General features: G+C 41.5%; 1 protein-coding gene across 3 annotated transcripts; it reads left to right on the top strand.

The window, feature by feature from the left end:
* Positions 1-3699: 3699 nt before the first annotated feature.
* RAB9B (RAB9B, member RAS oncogene family) lies at positions 3700-13693 on the top strand. 3 transcript variants are annotated; one of them, XM_027534330.1, is made up of 3 exons: positions 3700-3884; positions 8545-8638; positions 10199-13693. In XM_027534330.1, exon 3 carries the CDS (start codon positions 10241-10243, stop codon positions 10844-10846), a length of 606 nt encoding a protein of 201 aa, XP_027390131.1. In that variant the 5' UTR covers positions 3700-3884; positions 8545-8638; positions 10199-10240; the 3' UTR covers positions 10847-13693. The 3 variants fall into 3 exon arrangements, with proteins under 3 accessions (XP_027390131.1, XP_027390130.1, XP_027390132.1); XM_027534329.1 differs by having other exon boundaries at positions 3710-3884; positions 8545-8611; XM_027534331.1 differs by lacking the exon at positions 8545-8638 and having other exon boundaries at positions 3729-3884.
* The last annotated feature ends 381 nt before the right edge of the window (positions 13694-14074 follow it).

The raw sequence follows: 14074 nt of genomic DNA, 5'->3' as shown, positions 1-14074 counted from the left end.
CCTTTGTTGACAAACTAATGTCTCTGCTTTTCAATATGCTATCTAGGTTGGTCATAACTTTCCTTCCAAGGAGTAAGTGTCTTTTAGTTTCATGGCTGCAATCATCATCTGCAGTGATTTTGGAGCCCAGAAAAATAAAGTCAGTCACTGTTTCCACTGTTTCCCCATCTATTTGCCATGAAGTGATGGGACCAGATGCCATGATCTTAGTTTTCTGAATGTTGAGCTTTAAGCCAACTTTTTCACTCTCCTCTTTCACTTTCATCAAGAGTCTCTTTAGTTCCTCTTCACTTTCTGCCACAGGGTGGTGGTATCTGCATATCTGTGGTTATTGAGATTTCTCCTGGCAACCTTGATTCCAGCTTGTGCTTCTTCCAGCGCAGCATTTCTCATGATGTACTCTGCATATAAGTTAAATAACCAGGGTGACAATATACAGCCTTGACGTACTCCTTTTCCTATTTGGAACCAGTCTGTTGTTCCATGTCCAGGTCTAGCTGTTGCTTCCTGACCTGAATACAGGTTTCATAAGAGGCAGGTCAGGTGGTCTGGTATTCCCATCTCTTTCAGAATTTTCCACAGTTTATTGTGATCCACACAGTCAAAGGCTTTGGCATAGTCAATAAAGCAGAAATAGATGTTTTTCTGGAACTCTCTTGCCTTTTCCATGATCCAGCGGATGTTGGCAATTTGATCTCTGGTTCCTCTGCCTTTTCTAAAACCAGCTTGAACATCTGTAACTTCACGGTTCATGTATTCCTGAAGCCTGGCTTGGAGAATTTTGAGCATTACTTTCCTAGCATGTGAGATGAGTGCAATGGTGCGGTAGTTTGAGCATTCTTTGGCATTGCCTTTCTTTGGGATTGGAATGAAAACTGACCTTTTCCAGTCCTGTGGCCACTGCTGAGTTTTCCAAATTAGCTGGCATATTGAGTGCAGCACTTTCACAGCATTGTCTTTCAGGATTTGAAATAGCTCAACTGGAATTCCATCACCTCCACTAGCTTTGTTCGTAGTGATGCTTTCTAAGGCCAACTTGACTTCACATTCCAGGATGTCTGGCTCTAGGTGAGTGATCATACCATTGTGATTATCTGGGTTATGAAGATCTTTTTTGTACAGTTCTGCTGTGTATTCTTGCCACCTCTTCTTAATATCTTCTGCTTCTGTTAGGTCCATACCATTTATGTCTTTTATTGAGCCCATCTTTGCATGAAATGTTCCCTTGGTATCTCTAATTTTCTTGAAGAGATCTCTGGTCTTTCCCATTCTGTTGTTTTCTTCTATTTCTTTGCATTGATCGCTGAGGAAGGCTTTCTTATATCTCCTTGCTATTCTTCGGAACTCTGCATTCAGATGCTTATATCTTTCCTTTTCTCCTTTGCTTTTTGCTTCTCTTCTTTTCACAGCTATTTGTAAGGCCTCCCCAGACACCCATTTTGCTTTTTTGCATTTCTTTTCCATGGGGATGCTCTTGATCCCTGTCTCCTGTACAATGTCATGAACCTCCATCCATAGTTCATCAGGCACTCTGTCTATCAGATCTAGACCCTTAAATCTATTTCTCACTTCCACTGTATAATCATAAGGGATTTGATATGGGTCATACCTGACAGAATGGCTATCATCAAAAAGAATACAAATGACAAATATTGGCAAAGATGTGGAGAAAAGGGAACCCTCATCCATTGTTGGTGGGAATGTAAATTGGTGCAGCCACTGTGGAAAACAGTACGGGGGTTTCTCAAAAAACTAAAAATATAACTATCATATGACCTAGCAATTCCACTCCTGGGCATATATCCGAAAAAAATGAAAATACTAATTTGAAAAGATGCATGCACCCTTGGAGAAGGGCATGACAACCAAGTCTAGTATTCTTGCCTGGAAAATCCCATGGACCAAGGAACCTGGTGGGCTACAGTCCGTAGGTTTGCAAAGAGTTGGACACGACTGAAGCAACTGAGCACCCACACATGGATGGACTTGGAGGGTATTATGCTAAGTGAAATGTCAGACAGAGACAGACAAACACCGTATGACATCACTTATATGTGGAATATAAAAAATAAAACAAACCAGTGAATATAATAAAAGAAACAGACACACAGATAAAGAGAACATAGTATTGGTTACCAGTGGGGAGAGGGAAGGGGGAAGCGCCAAGATAGGGGTAAGGGACTAAGAGATGCAACTATTATGTATAAAATAAGCTACAAGAATATATTGTACAATATGGGGAATTTAACCAGTATTTTATAATAACTCTAAATGGAGTATAAAATTGTGAATCACTATGTTGTACACCTGTAACTTATACAATATTGTATATAAACTATATGCCAATTAAAATTTTAAAGTTAAAAAAAACTCATCATAAACTGCAAAGTATTACAAAGAAAAGTACAGCAGGCTATACTGGAGACTACAAGAGAATAAATTGGAGTACTTTTTCTATTCTGGGGTTGAGAAATGTTACCCTGAGGAAGGGATATTTAAGCTGGGGTCTATGGGCTCAACTGAGTGATTAACTTGGGAAGAGGTAGAGAGAGTGTGGCCTTCCTAGAGGGAGGGTGCCTGAAGGCTCTGAGGGAGCACATGGAGAATGAGGTGTAGTGCCACATTAGGGACAGATTATCAGGCAACGGGGAAGCTTCAGAGATGAATCTGCTTGACAAAGATGGAATGCAGGCTAAATGACCCCAGAAGCTCCATACTCCTTTGATTTCAGGTGAAAAAAAAAACCACAAATTAGTTGGAGGTACCAGAGGGGAACGGGCATCCCTGGTGGCTCAGTCAATAAAGAATCCGCCTGCAATGCGGGAGACCTGGGTTGGATCCCTGAGTCAGGAAGATCCCCTGGAGGAGGGCATGGCAACTCACTCCAGTAAACTTGCCTGAAGAATCCTCATAGACAGAAGAGCCTGGCAGGTTACAGTCCATGGAGTCGCAAGGAGTCAGACACAACTGAGCGACTAAGCACAGTACAGCACAACACCAGAGGGGCACAGGAGACAAAAAGAAGTGATTGGGTAGGTGGATAGGCCCAATTGGAACACTGCATTCTACCCCAGTAACGTTTCTGGGAACCTCAGGTGGAACTCTCAGGAACCTCAGGTGGAACTCTCAGGGTGGCCCTCCAGAATGGTAACCTGTAAGGGTAAAGGGCAGTGTGCTTTCTATGCCTGAGCTACAGATGAGAACCTTTCCTTTTGGATTGCCATGAGAATTTCATGAGCAGTAGCCAGCTACAGGGCCTAGTAATGTGTCGTGATTATGTATTTCCCTGAATTATTTTAAACAAGAATAATTAAGTTTATGTGCTATCCTCTTGAGAAAAGCAGTGGGTTTGAAGGTAGGGTAAATGAGGTAGGTGATGGTTTAGTCGCCAAGTTGTGCAGGAGGTCGAAGGTAATTGCCAGAAATGGGGCTGTGGCTATGGATGAGCTAAGTGGCAGAGCAATGTTTGTGGGTCCATTGTCGCTGTGCCTACTGATCCGCGATGGGAGGGAAGGAGGACAAAGGGAAACCAGGGTTGGCCACTGAGCCTGAAAGAAGTGTGAGCGAGCCAGAGAGTGCTCCCTACCCGCGACGGCGGGAGGCGGCTACCCCGGGTCCTCCACGCCGGGAAAGGGGCGATAGGAGGCGGCGCGGGCCCCGCCCCCTCCTCTGGCGGGCGCGGGCGCGAGACGCTGCGCGGCGGCAGCGGCGGGCGCGAGCGGCAGCTGTCAGGCCACCGAGGTCCAAGCTGCACTTGCCGCCCCGTTGAGGACGAGGAGGCGGCAGGAGCGGTGACGGTGTCGCCGCGAAACCGGATTGCCGGCACGGAGGGCTCACCGGCCTGGCCCCCGCGGCCCTCTCCCGCCTCGCTCCCATTGTGTTGGGTAAGATGCCGGTGAGGGTGCAGCGAGAGTGGCTGAGCGGCTCGAGGACCCGGGAGGCGGGGAGATGGGGCCCCTGGGGGCAGAGGGAGAAAGGGAGGTCTGGATGATCCCCGGGGGCACTTGCACCTTGTGAAAGGGGCCTGGGCGCCGCCGGCGTCGGAGTTGCAGGGGCGGGGGTAGGTGATGGTGGAGGGGGGCGTTGCTGAGTAATCCAGAGCAGCTGCCAAAGCCGGGCAGAGGCGCAGGGCTCCGTGGGGAGCGGGTGTGGCTCAGTGCGCATGCGCCACAGCTGAGGCTTCTCAGAGCTGGGGATAAAGTGAGACGATCTGGGTCCGAGGTAGTTGGACCTATGGGTGACATCTTCACTTTCTGGGTCTTCGATGCTAACAGGACCCCTGTCACGGAGATGCCAGCATTCCCAGCCTCCTAAGGAAGCTTCTTTTCCCTGTACCTTGCTTACTTAATGTCACCCAGACCTTACCTATTCTTCTCCAGGCTGTCTACTCAGGAAGAAGTGGCCTGGGGACAGTGCCAAATTGCTTTCTAGTTTGCCTTCGGGCTCATAGCCCCCAGAGCCGTCGTTGTGAGGAGAGGTTAGAGGTGAAATTCCACCTTGGACCCTTCTAGTTGCATGTAAGATATACATATGGGCATAAATGTAAAAATAGCTTTTCAGTGGCAATGACAGCTGTGGCATTTGGACTCAGAGTATGGATGTAGCTGATAACTTGGTTAGCTCTGCCAAATGAATCCAGTGCGTCAGAGGGTTTCCCTGCTGCGGAACCATCCCCCATTCCCAACCCCAAGCATCAGGTTGTATTGGAAACAATCTATACCATTTCAAGAAGAGGGTCTCAAAGATCCAGTCATTTCCTATTTGCATTGATTTTTATGTAGATTAAGGAAAGCCCCACTCAATTCGCCAGTGTAGTATTTCCAAATATTGTGCCAGGAATCCACAGTGAGTTGAATAGTCTCAACCGATGTGTCACCATGAGGTGGGCATTCCCCACAGCTCTAACTATGGCTCCTCCCCCTCGTGCAGATTGCTACCACAGCCACTCTCACCCACTGCCTAGCCCTCCTCAGCTTCTCTTCCTCCTACCTTCAGCCCTGTGGTACACATCTCTCTCAAAACTTGCTCCCAAACAATCTGCATTATGGATATGAGCATCATCCTACTCATGGCAGCCAAACTGATGTTTCCAATTTACTTTTCTATTTTTCTCTCCATCATCACACTGAAATGTACTGTTTTCAAAGGTTCACCTCTTTCTTACCATTGTCCTGCCTCCTCACACACCTCCATCCCCACCCACAAGCATCCTCAACTAAATACAATAATTGTAATAAGCCTGTATGGGTGCAGGTACAACAGGTTCAGAAGGTAACAAAAGAGGGGGAGAACAAAGAAAGCTAGGGAGTATCACATGTCAATTCCTAATTCACCTTACTGTCCAAGACTGAGACCCTATTTGGAGGAAAAAAAGTGAATAAACTATCCTTAGAGAATATTTGTTAATCTGTTTTGGGGAGTGAAGTAGGTGAAGTAGGGAATGGTATCTCTGGGATGTCTGAGTCATTTAAAGGCAGATCTTTCTCTGAATAGGGCCAAAATTAGAATAAACATTTTAGTCCAAATCCTAAACTAATAAGGGACCCTTAAGGGATGTATAAGGGATTTGACTTTCCTACTAAATGCACTCAGGGTTATCCAAGAATTTCCTTGCCTACTTAATGCTACCTCCTTTGAAGGATATGTGGCATATCCTGAAGAAAAAAATCATTTGATTTACTTTTACGCTGTGCTAGTTCTTTTAAAGTATGTACTAAAGGGTATCACACTCAAATGATGATGATGATGCCAGCACCCTCTGAAAACATAAAGTGGGGATAATTATTCTGCTCTTGTTTTTGTTGAAAATTGAGAAATTTATATATTTGAAATGTGAGGGGAGAGGGAGGAAAACTGGAGCATTTCCACTGACTTTCAACAGGTGGAATTCCTGTTAAGTCTCATCTAGAAAGTGATCCAGGTAAGTCCATGACTTCTGCTCTTTAGTCACCTTATAACTAATAATATTTGGATGTCTTACAGAACTGTGAATCTATTGTATCTTTGCATCAATTCAGAGGCATTAGTTCTGGGGGTATTTACCTAAATAATAAACACATACTTATCCATTATCCCTCTGCTGCCACATAAAGGGACTTCAAAGACATATACAAACAAGGGCCCTAGGATCCAGAAATTTAGAATTTGGTTGTGCAGGAAAAAAAGATTTTTTAACAATATAAGGCAGTATAATATTATTTCAACTGTCAACTAGGAGGTCTGAAGCTTATATGTCAAATTATAAACTCCTTGAGGTTAAGACCTTGCCTCAAACATGTTTGATTTCCAACAGGGTCTACACCCAGTTGGTGCTCAAGTGATGGAAGCTTTGCAAAGTATATGGATTAGGTAAGGAGAATCTAGAGGCAGGGAGACAAGAGCTAAGAAGCTTTCACAATAGATTAGATACAAAGAGATGTGGACCAAAATGAAGATAGTAGTAAAAGACTGAAAAAGGATATCACAAGGAAAAATGAGCAGGACTTAGTGACTGAAGGCAAGGAGATAAGCCTAAACTGTATTCATTTTTACCTCCAGCAAATAAAGGGGAGTTGGAGACAACAGAGGAAAGTGGAGGATCACCTTAGTAAGAACAGAGCACACAACAGGCACTCAAATGTTTTCTCAAGCATCAGTTGCAGTATTGGGCCAGAAGACCCGTAAGGTCCCTCCAGTGCTAAGATTCTGTGGTATATGCAGATAATCAAAACTTTTGGGGAACAGGACATTCTCAGATATGGAAGAAAGAGAAAAGGAAGGAGTGTTATCCTCCCACTGGCAGGCCCTTTCTGAGAAGAGATAATATGGAGTCACAAGGCCCCCACCAATGAATGAAAGGAGGTGAAGAGCAAGAGGAATGAAAACCTCAAGCCAAAAATTTCAATAAATGCTTACAAATCTTTGCAAATTTCTTAAGCTATTCATTTCCTCCCAAATCCTGTGAGTTAAGTAGGATAGGTATTATCAGTTCTCTTTTTATATAGGAAGGAACACAGCAAGATTAAGTGACCTGCCCAAGTTCATAAAAGAAATGAGTAGGAAAGTAGTGATGAAGACTCTTGTGTCCTGATTGCTACCAGCCTGGTGCACTTGACACTGAACCACGTTGCTCTTCCCTGCTGTAGAGCCTATGCACCCAGAAGTTATGTGTGCAAACAACCAAATAGGGGATGCACAAGCAATTGCAGCACTATCTCAGATAGTTATTAATACTTCATCATTATTCCTGGAGCTGAGTGTTCGGTTTCCATATTCACTCAGTCCTTGACCCGTCATTTGAGTTTATCTGCAGCAGCCGGAAATGTAGAGTTAGTGAGTTGTTTAATGATGTGAACACCTGTTTGCTAGGAACTTAAGGATGCTCACTTGGCATGGGCCCTTAATACTGTCAGTATTGTGCCTAAGTACTTCCTTCAAGTGAGAGTTCCAGAGTTCTGCTCTGTAAAGTTATCCTACAGACCAATATAAAAATTAGCATGAGGTTGCTAAGCAATGGAGATCTCTTAAAAGCTTCTTAATTCCTCAGTTAGAACACTCAACAAACTAGGAACTGTTTTTTTCTTTTTAGATCAGTACTCTTGATGTTGCTGAAATAAGATGTTTGCCCTAATTAATTATAATTTTAAATGAAGTTGTATTTGAATTTAATAAAGCCAGTTAAATGCTAAAACCTGTGTTTAAGACAACCAAAATTTAGTAAATTAGCCAAGACTACATATGGTAAACAAGGAGTCCCCAAACATATTTTTTTCCTCTCTCATCTTCTGGAATCAATTGCAGAGATACCCTCCAGGCAGATTGATGAGTACATTAATCACTTTCTTGGAGATCGGCACATTGGTAGGTACAAAGGGAAGGAGTTTCATGTCTGACTTAGAATTTCAACATATCTTAAACTCCTCTGTACTTTCCCTTTCCTTAATATCATCTACTTTCTTTGATTTACTTTTACTTTGAGTGGAGAGTTCAATAGAGAGACAATGTAAAACAGTTTTGGTTGTTGTTCAGTCGTTCAGCCATGTCCAACTCCTTGCGACCCCATGGACTGCAGCACACCTGGCTTCTCTGTCCCTCACCATCTCCCACGGCTTGCTCAAACTCATGTCCACTGAACCAGTGATGCCATCCAATTGTTTTGTCTTCTGTTGTCCCCTTCTCCTCCTGCCCTCAATTTTTCCCAGCATCAGGGTCTTTCCTAATGAGTCGGCTCTTCGATTCAGGTAGCCAAAGCATTGGAGCTTCAGCATCAGTCCTTCCAATGAATGTTTAGGATTGATATCCTTTAGGATTGAATGGTTTGATCTCCTTGCAGTCCATATAAAGTACATTCAAGTTAGGACAGAGTTAATGTTCATCCAATAAAATTATTTTGTCCATGATAGACATTTTTAGCCATTTGAACTCTTAAATATATTTGTGAAAAACATCCTCTGTAGGTAAATTGAGATTGATCTTTTTCCTGACTTGAGTGTATTTCTATATAGATAGCCGTAACTTATTTTTAAATAAATTTTTAAAAATAATGTTTCCCAATCTGTTTTTTAGAATCATAAAAAGAGAGAATATAACAACAACAAGAAAAAGACTAAAATTGTGACAAAGACCCAACTGGGTAGGTTTACATTTTATTCTCAATTGGGTAGGTATCTGTTTTATATGTTTTTATTGGATCTCTTAAAATGAATATTTAGAAAAATACATAGTACACCTACAAAACAACATAACTCTAAGGACTACTGAGGTTTTCAAGTTACATTTCAAATGTGTGTGCTCCTTTGCATGTGTTCATTTCTTAGTGTTATTTCAAAATTTTTTGTACGCTAATTATTTTATTTGTCACTACAAATTCTGTATGCAGTATATATATGCAATATTATCATCACCTAAGTGTAAATATGAGATATAACAAGTGCTCTTTTGAGGAGTGATTAGTTTTCATCTATTTGGGTCACCTTTATAAATAACACCCAATAAACATCGTCACGGAGAAGGTGATGGCACCCCACTCCAGTACTCTTGCCTGGAAAATCCCATGGACGGAGGAGCCTGGTAGGCTGCAGTCCATGGGGTCGCTAAGAGTCGGACACGACTGAGCGACTTCACTTTTCACTTTCATGCACTGGAGAAGGAAATGGCAACCCACTCCAGTGTTCTTCCTGGAGAATCCCAGGGACGGGGGAGCCTGGTGGGTGGGCTGCCGTCTATGGGGTCGCACAGAGTCGGACACGACTGAAGCGACTTAGCAGCAGCAGCAGCAGCAAACATCATCATTGTTGAGTTTCCACAATGGACCTAATTTGAAAGAACCTGACAGACTCTAGTACAAATGTTCAGTAAACATTTGATCTTTTTAAGATGTGTTCTAGATAGTCCATGTATAGACATGTGGAGGTAACAATAAAGATACTGTATAATCATTAGCTGTTTAGAGTTTACAGTATGTTTTCATTGGTGTCATTATGGAATTAGAACCTAAATCCAGAATTTAATAAGCTATCCAAGATTCTCTTCCTTAATGATAGCTGTTTATAATAATATCAGTCTACAATCATCAACTTGAGTACCATTGTTCCATGAAGAAAAGATTATGGAAGATCCTTTACTTGTGAGGGTATCCATAACAATGCAAGTATTAATATAATGGGGCAAATTCCTGAAGAAAGCTAGTCTTTTTCTCTTTCCCAAGTTCTGGGGTCCAATGTAATCCTAACCAAAACCTCTACTAACAAAATCAAGATTCCAGCCTACACAGCTTTCTCTCCTCAGTTGTTCTTGGGTCCGTCAGGAACAGACTTCAGACCCCTCTAATCAATTTCATACTCTTTGCCTCTTGTTTGGAATTGTCCAAACCAGAAGCTAAGATGTTACACATTTGAGTAGCATTCCTGTTTTAGGGTTTCTCCCTAGAATAGGGTCAGAACTGAACCAGATTATAGCACCATCTGCTAGTCCATTTATCCATGGCATTCAGCCATTTTTCCTGACACAGGCAAGAGACTTCAGAAAAACAAGACCTATTTTCTCCCTTATACAAAAAAGAATTTTATTCCTTCTGCTATACTATATCATTTAATGAACATGAAATAAGAGAAAAGGTAAATAAGAAGGCCTCATAATTCAGAAGAAATTGATTTACTATGAAGTTGATTTCAGTTTCAGGTTTAACTGTTTTCCCTCCTACTTTTTCTTTTATTTTCAGGATCTCTTGGTTATAAACTCTTCTCCATCTGGTGCTGCAACAATGAGTGGGAAATCCCTGCTCTTAAAGGTCATTCTCTTGGGTGACGGTGGAGTTGGGAAAAGCTCACTCATGAACCGTTATGTAACCAATAAATTTGACTCCCAGGCTTTTCACACCATAGGGGTAGAGTTCTTAAATCGAGATTTGGAGGTAGATGGACGTTTTGTAACTCTCCAGATCTGGGACACTGCAGGGCAGGAACGTTTCAAGAGCCTTAGGACACCCTTCTACAGGGGAGCAGACTGCTGCCTCTTGACCTTCAGCGTGGATGACCGGCAGAGCTTTGAGAACCTGGGTAATTGGCAGAAAGAATTCATCTACTACGCAGATGTGAAAGACCCTGAGCACTTCCCCTTTGTAGTTCTGGGGAACAAAGTAGACAAAGAGGATAGGCAAGTGACTACTGAGGAGGCGCAGTCCTGGTGCATGGAGAATGGAGATTACCCTTATCTAGAAACAAGTGCCAAAGATGATACTAATGTGACAGTGGCCTTTGAAGAAGCTGTCAGACAGGTGTTGGCTGTAGAGGAACAACTGGAGCATTGCATGTTAGGTCACACTATTGACTTGAACAGTGGTTCCAAAGCAGGATCTTCATGCTGTTAAAAGTAGGAAGCTGTTTTAAAATGTGCCCCAAATTGATCAGTCAGTAGTGTGAGATTCACTGTGCCCCTCTATTAGTGCACACACATACAAAAGGATAAGAGATAAGTTTCTGATGTGAACCAGAGCCTTTCAAGTTGAAGTTGTAGAGTGATTTAAAGAAAAAAAAGCTTTATCAAGCCAACTGTATTTTGTGTAATTTCTGCTATTTCCTTCTTGTGTGTATCAGGACATTTCAGAAAACTTTAGTCCTGACAGATTTAAATATTTTTCAAATCACAGTTTAATCTTAGAACCAGCCGCATGAAGGAGTTAAAGAGCTACAGCTATCCCTTAAAGCGTTCCATTAATCAACTAACAAATGTCACCATTGACACTTGCCAAGCAGTTTCTGACATGTCTGCCAAAGGGGAAAAAAAATAAGACTCTGAGATGTACTACAATAAACACAATAATGCAAACTAGGATGTCCTAAGCTTGAATGAATTATAAAGAGGTGGTAAAGATTAAGAGTGCAAAATATAATGATGTACACTGCCTCATTTAAACACTTGTGTATGGTTTGCTCCCATCTGAGCTTTAAAAAAATGCCATCTCGATAAGAGATACACTAATGACTCTGGAAATTTATTACACTCATTGTATTTGAAGTAACAGGGTCCTTGTGAATGGATTATGCTTCATTATGCCAACCACCCTTGCAAATAGATGGCTGGTCTGATTTTATTTCCGCTGCACAGGGGTGTTGCTTCTCTGACAACCTCTTATCTAGCAATGCTGCTTAGTATACGGCTTTGAATCCAGTGCACTCTGCTCATAATTGTGATGGTCCTTTGGTCTACCATACTGTGCTCTCAGAGAAGCCTTCAGAACAGATTCGAGGATACTGGGCTTTTCTCATAAGGTACCTTAACTCGAATATTTATTGTAGAAGAAGGAACTGATTTATTGTATGTTGCACTGCATGTTCAGCTGGCCAAACTAGGATGTTGAAAGTAACAAGAGAACATGCTTTAACCCAGCATTAGAATGAACTCATAATTAGAGTTGTCCAGTAGTGGAATGGTCTGCCTTAATAGTGAACCCTCTTCCAGTGAAAATATTCAAGATGCTAGATGACCATCTGTTAAAATACCATAAAAAGAATTTCTTTACTGGCTAGATGTTTGGTTTAAGGTCTCTTTCAGCTCTAAGTTCTAGGAATCTATGAGCTACAAACTACATTTAAGTGCCATGTTATAGTTAGATATATCTTAAGACAACAGCTACGACTATGGAAAGGGACTTTAAAATTTCTCGGACTATTCTGGGATCAGCCTTTAACAGCAACTACATAGCTCTTTCTTTTGCTTTTGCACTATGTCAGGAAAAATTCTTGAACTCCAAGTAATCATTACATGCCCAATATAAACATCCTGAGGATACCATATTAAAATACAAAAACAGTTTGTCAGAGTTTGATTACCATGACTGCCAGCTATATACTTTATTATAAATATGCAGTCTAGTTCTTGTCAGTTGATTTATTTGTCCTGCATAGCTTTTAATCTGTACTTTTACAACATCAATGATAAAATAGTGACCCAAGGTAGTGAGGGACAGTTAAAAATGACCGCAAAAAAGACCTAGGTCGGGAAGGGGGCCGGAGCTTTCACAGGAATATAGCCTAGAACTCTCCAATGTAGCCACATATGGAATCAGCCTTACAAGTGGGACCTTATGTGCTTTAAGAGCTCTGGGACTTTTTGGCAACATTGATAAGTGGAAGATGATATTTTAATCCAGTCATACTCAGTATTTCCAATATAAATATGGTCCTGACCCCATTGTCTAACTAACTTTGATGCCAGAAGTCGAAGCCAGAACTGGGACCCCACAGCTCTTAAGTATTGGTCCCTATCCTGCCTATGCCTATAGCCAGCCACACTGGTTTCCAAGTACTATGATCATTTTGCTACAATCATGTTAGAGTGAAAATCTGTACATCAGAACTGTTAATTGCTAATTGTTTTTCAGTGCATGAGACCTGAGGCCTTCTCTTTCTACTTGCACTCAGCTTATAATAGTTTCTACTTGTAGATCTCAGGCCTTCATAAAGACCTCCATCCACTCACAAAAGTACTTGTCACTATGAGAATGGCACGTGATCATCTAAGCAAAAAAATAAAAACTACTTGGGTATCCCATTCATAGGCCTCCTGTCCATCCAAGACAAGTGTTAATTTTATTGGCAGGTCAGTTGAAGCCCCTTTTCTCTTAGCCATACCAGTTTTTTCCTACCAAATCACTACATAATATATTAACAAAAACACTTAATATTAAGTGACAAAAAGTGGTGGCATTTTGGTGAGTAATACTTAGTGGGGTGCTGACATAGCGTTTGGTTAAGATTAAAAAAAATAAAAATAAAAAACACCAAAGGCTGAAATCTGTGAGTACCAGGAACTGTGCATATAGAAAATTGTGTACTCTAGAATGTGCAGTGCAATATTTTCAGTAGGTGTTTTTTTCATGAACACTGGATTTTTTGGAACAAGATGTTTCTAATTGAAACTATACTGTTTTCAACGGTCCGTTAAAACATCATACAGAATATCTCTTAATTTATTTTCATGTATTGGGCTAACATTCAGGGGGCCTCAGTTTTCATATATCTTCAGTGAACTGATGAATTTCAGGTTAATTTGTGCCTGCCTCAGCCATCTCTATTGTACCCTGAGGTATTCCACAATCCTCTTGTTGCAGGTGCTGCTAAAAACTCAAAATTGTGTATCAGATATTTTGTTTCAACTGTACAAAAAAAATCGTCTGTGTTAAAGTGAATAAAAAGTGCATTTTGAATAACCAGTATACAATGTGTGTGCTTCTTTTTTCCCTTTCCCTTTTCAAGCAACTGGTGAGTGTGACAGCACATATTCATCTATCAAGTCACTCTTTCAGACTGTCCTACATGTGGCCCTGGATCATTTTTTCACGTGGTACTTCAAGCAGCCACTACCTATTGATCAGACAGACACTGTTCTACTGATTGGGAAGCAAACTCGAAAGATTAAGATGGGAAATTTCCTTTTATTTTATGCCAGTTTTTAATACATTAAGAGTATTGAGACTAGAAATTGGATCTTGACTCTCCACTTTATTTATTCATCATTTAGAACAAAAGTAAGCCATCACAAAATAGAAACAGAGCTTACACGTTCCCTTTATTTTCTTGACTGGCCTACTGTCCAG

The sequence above is a fragment of the Bos indicus x Bos taurus genome, chromosome X, assembly GCF_003369695.1.
Source record: "Bos indicus x Bos taurus breed Angus x Brahman F1 hybrid chromosome X, Bos_hybrid_MaternalHap_v2.0, whole genome shotgun sequence".
NCBI classification, from domain to species: Eukaryota; Metazoa; Chordata; class Mammalia; order Artiodactyla; family Bovidae; genus Bos; species Bos indicus x Bos taurus.
The sequence above is the reverse complement of the archived record's forward strand: the minus strand, read 5'-3'. Positions and strand labels throughout refer to the sequence as shown.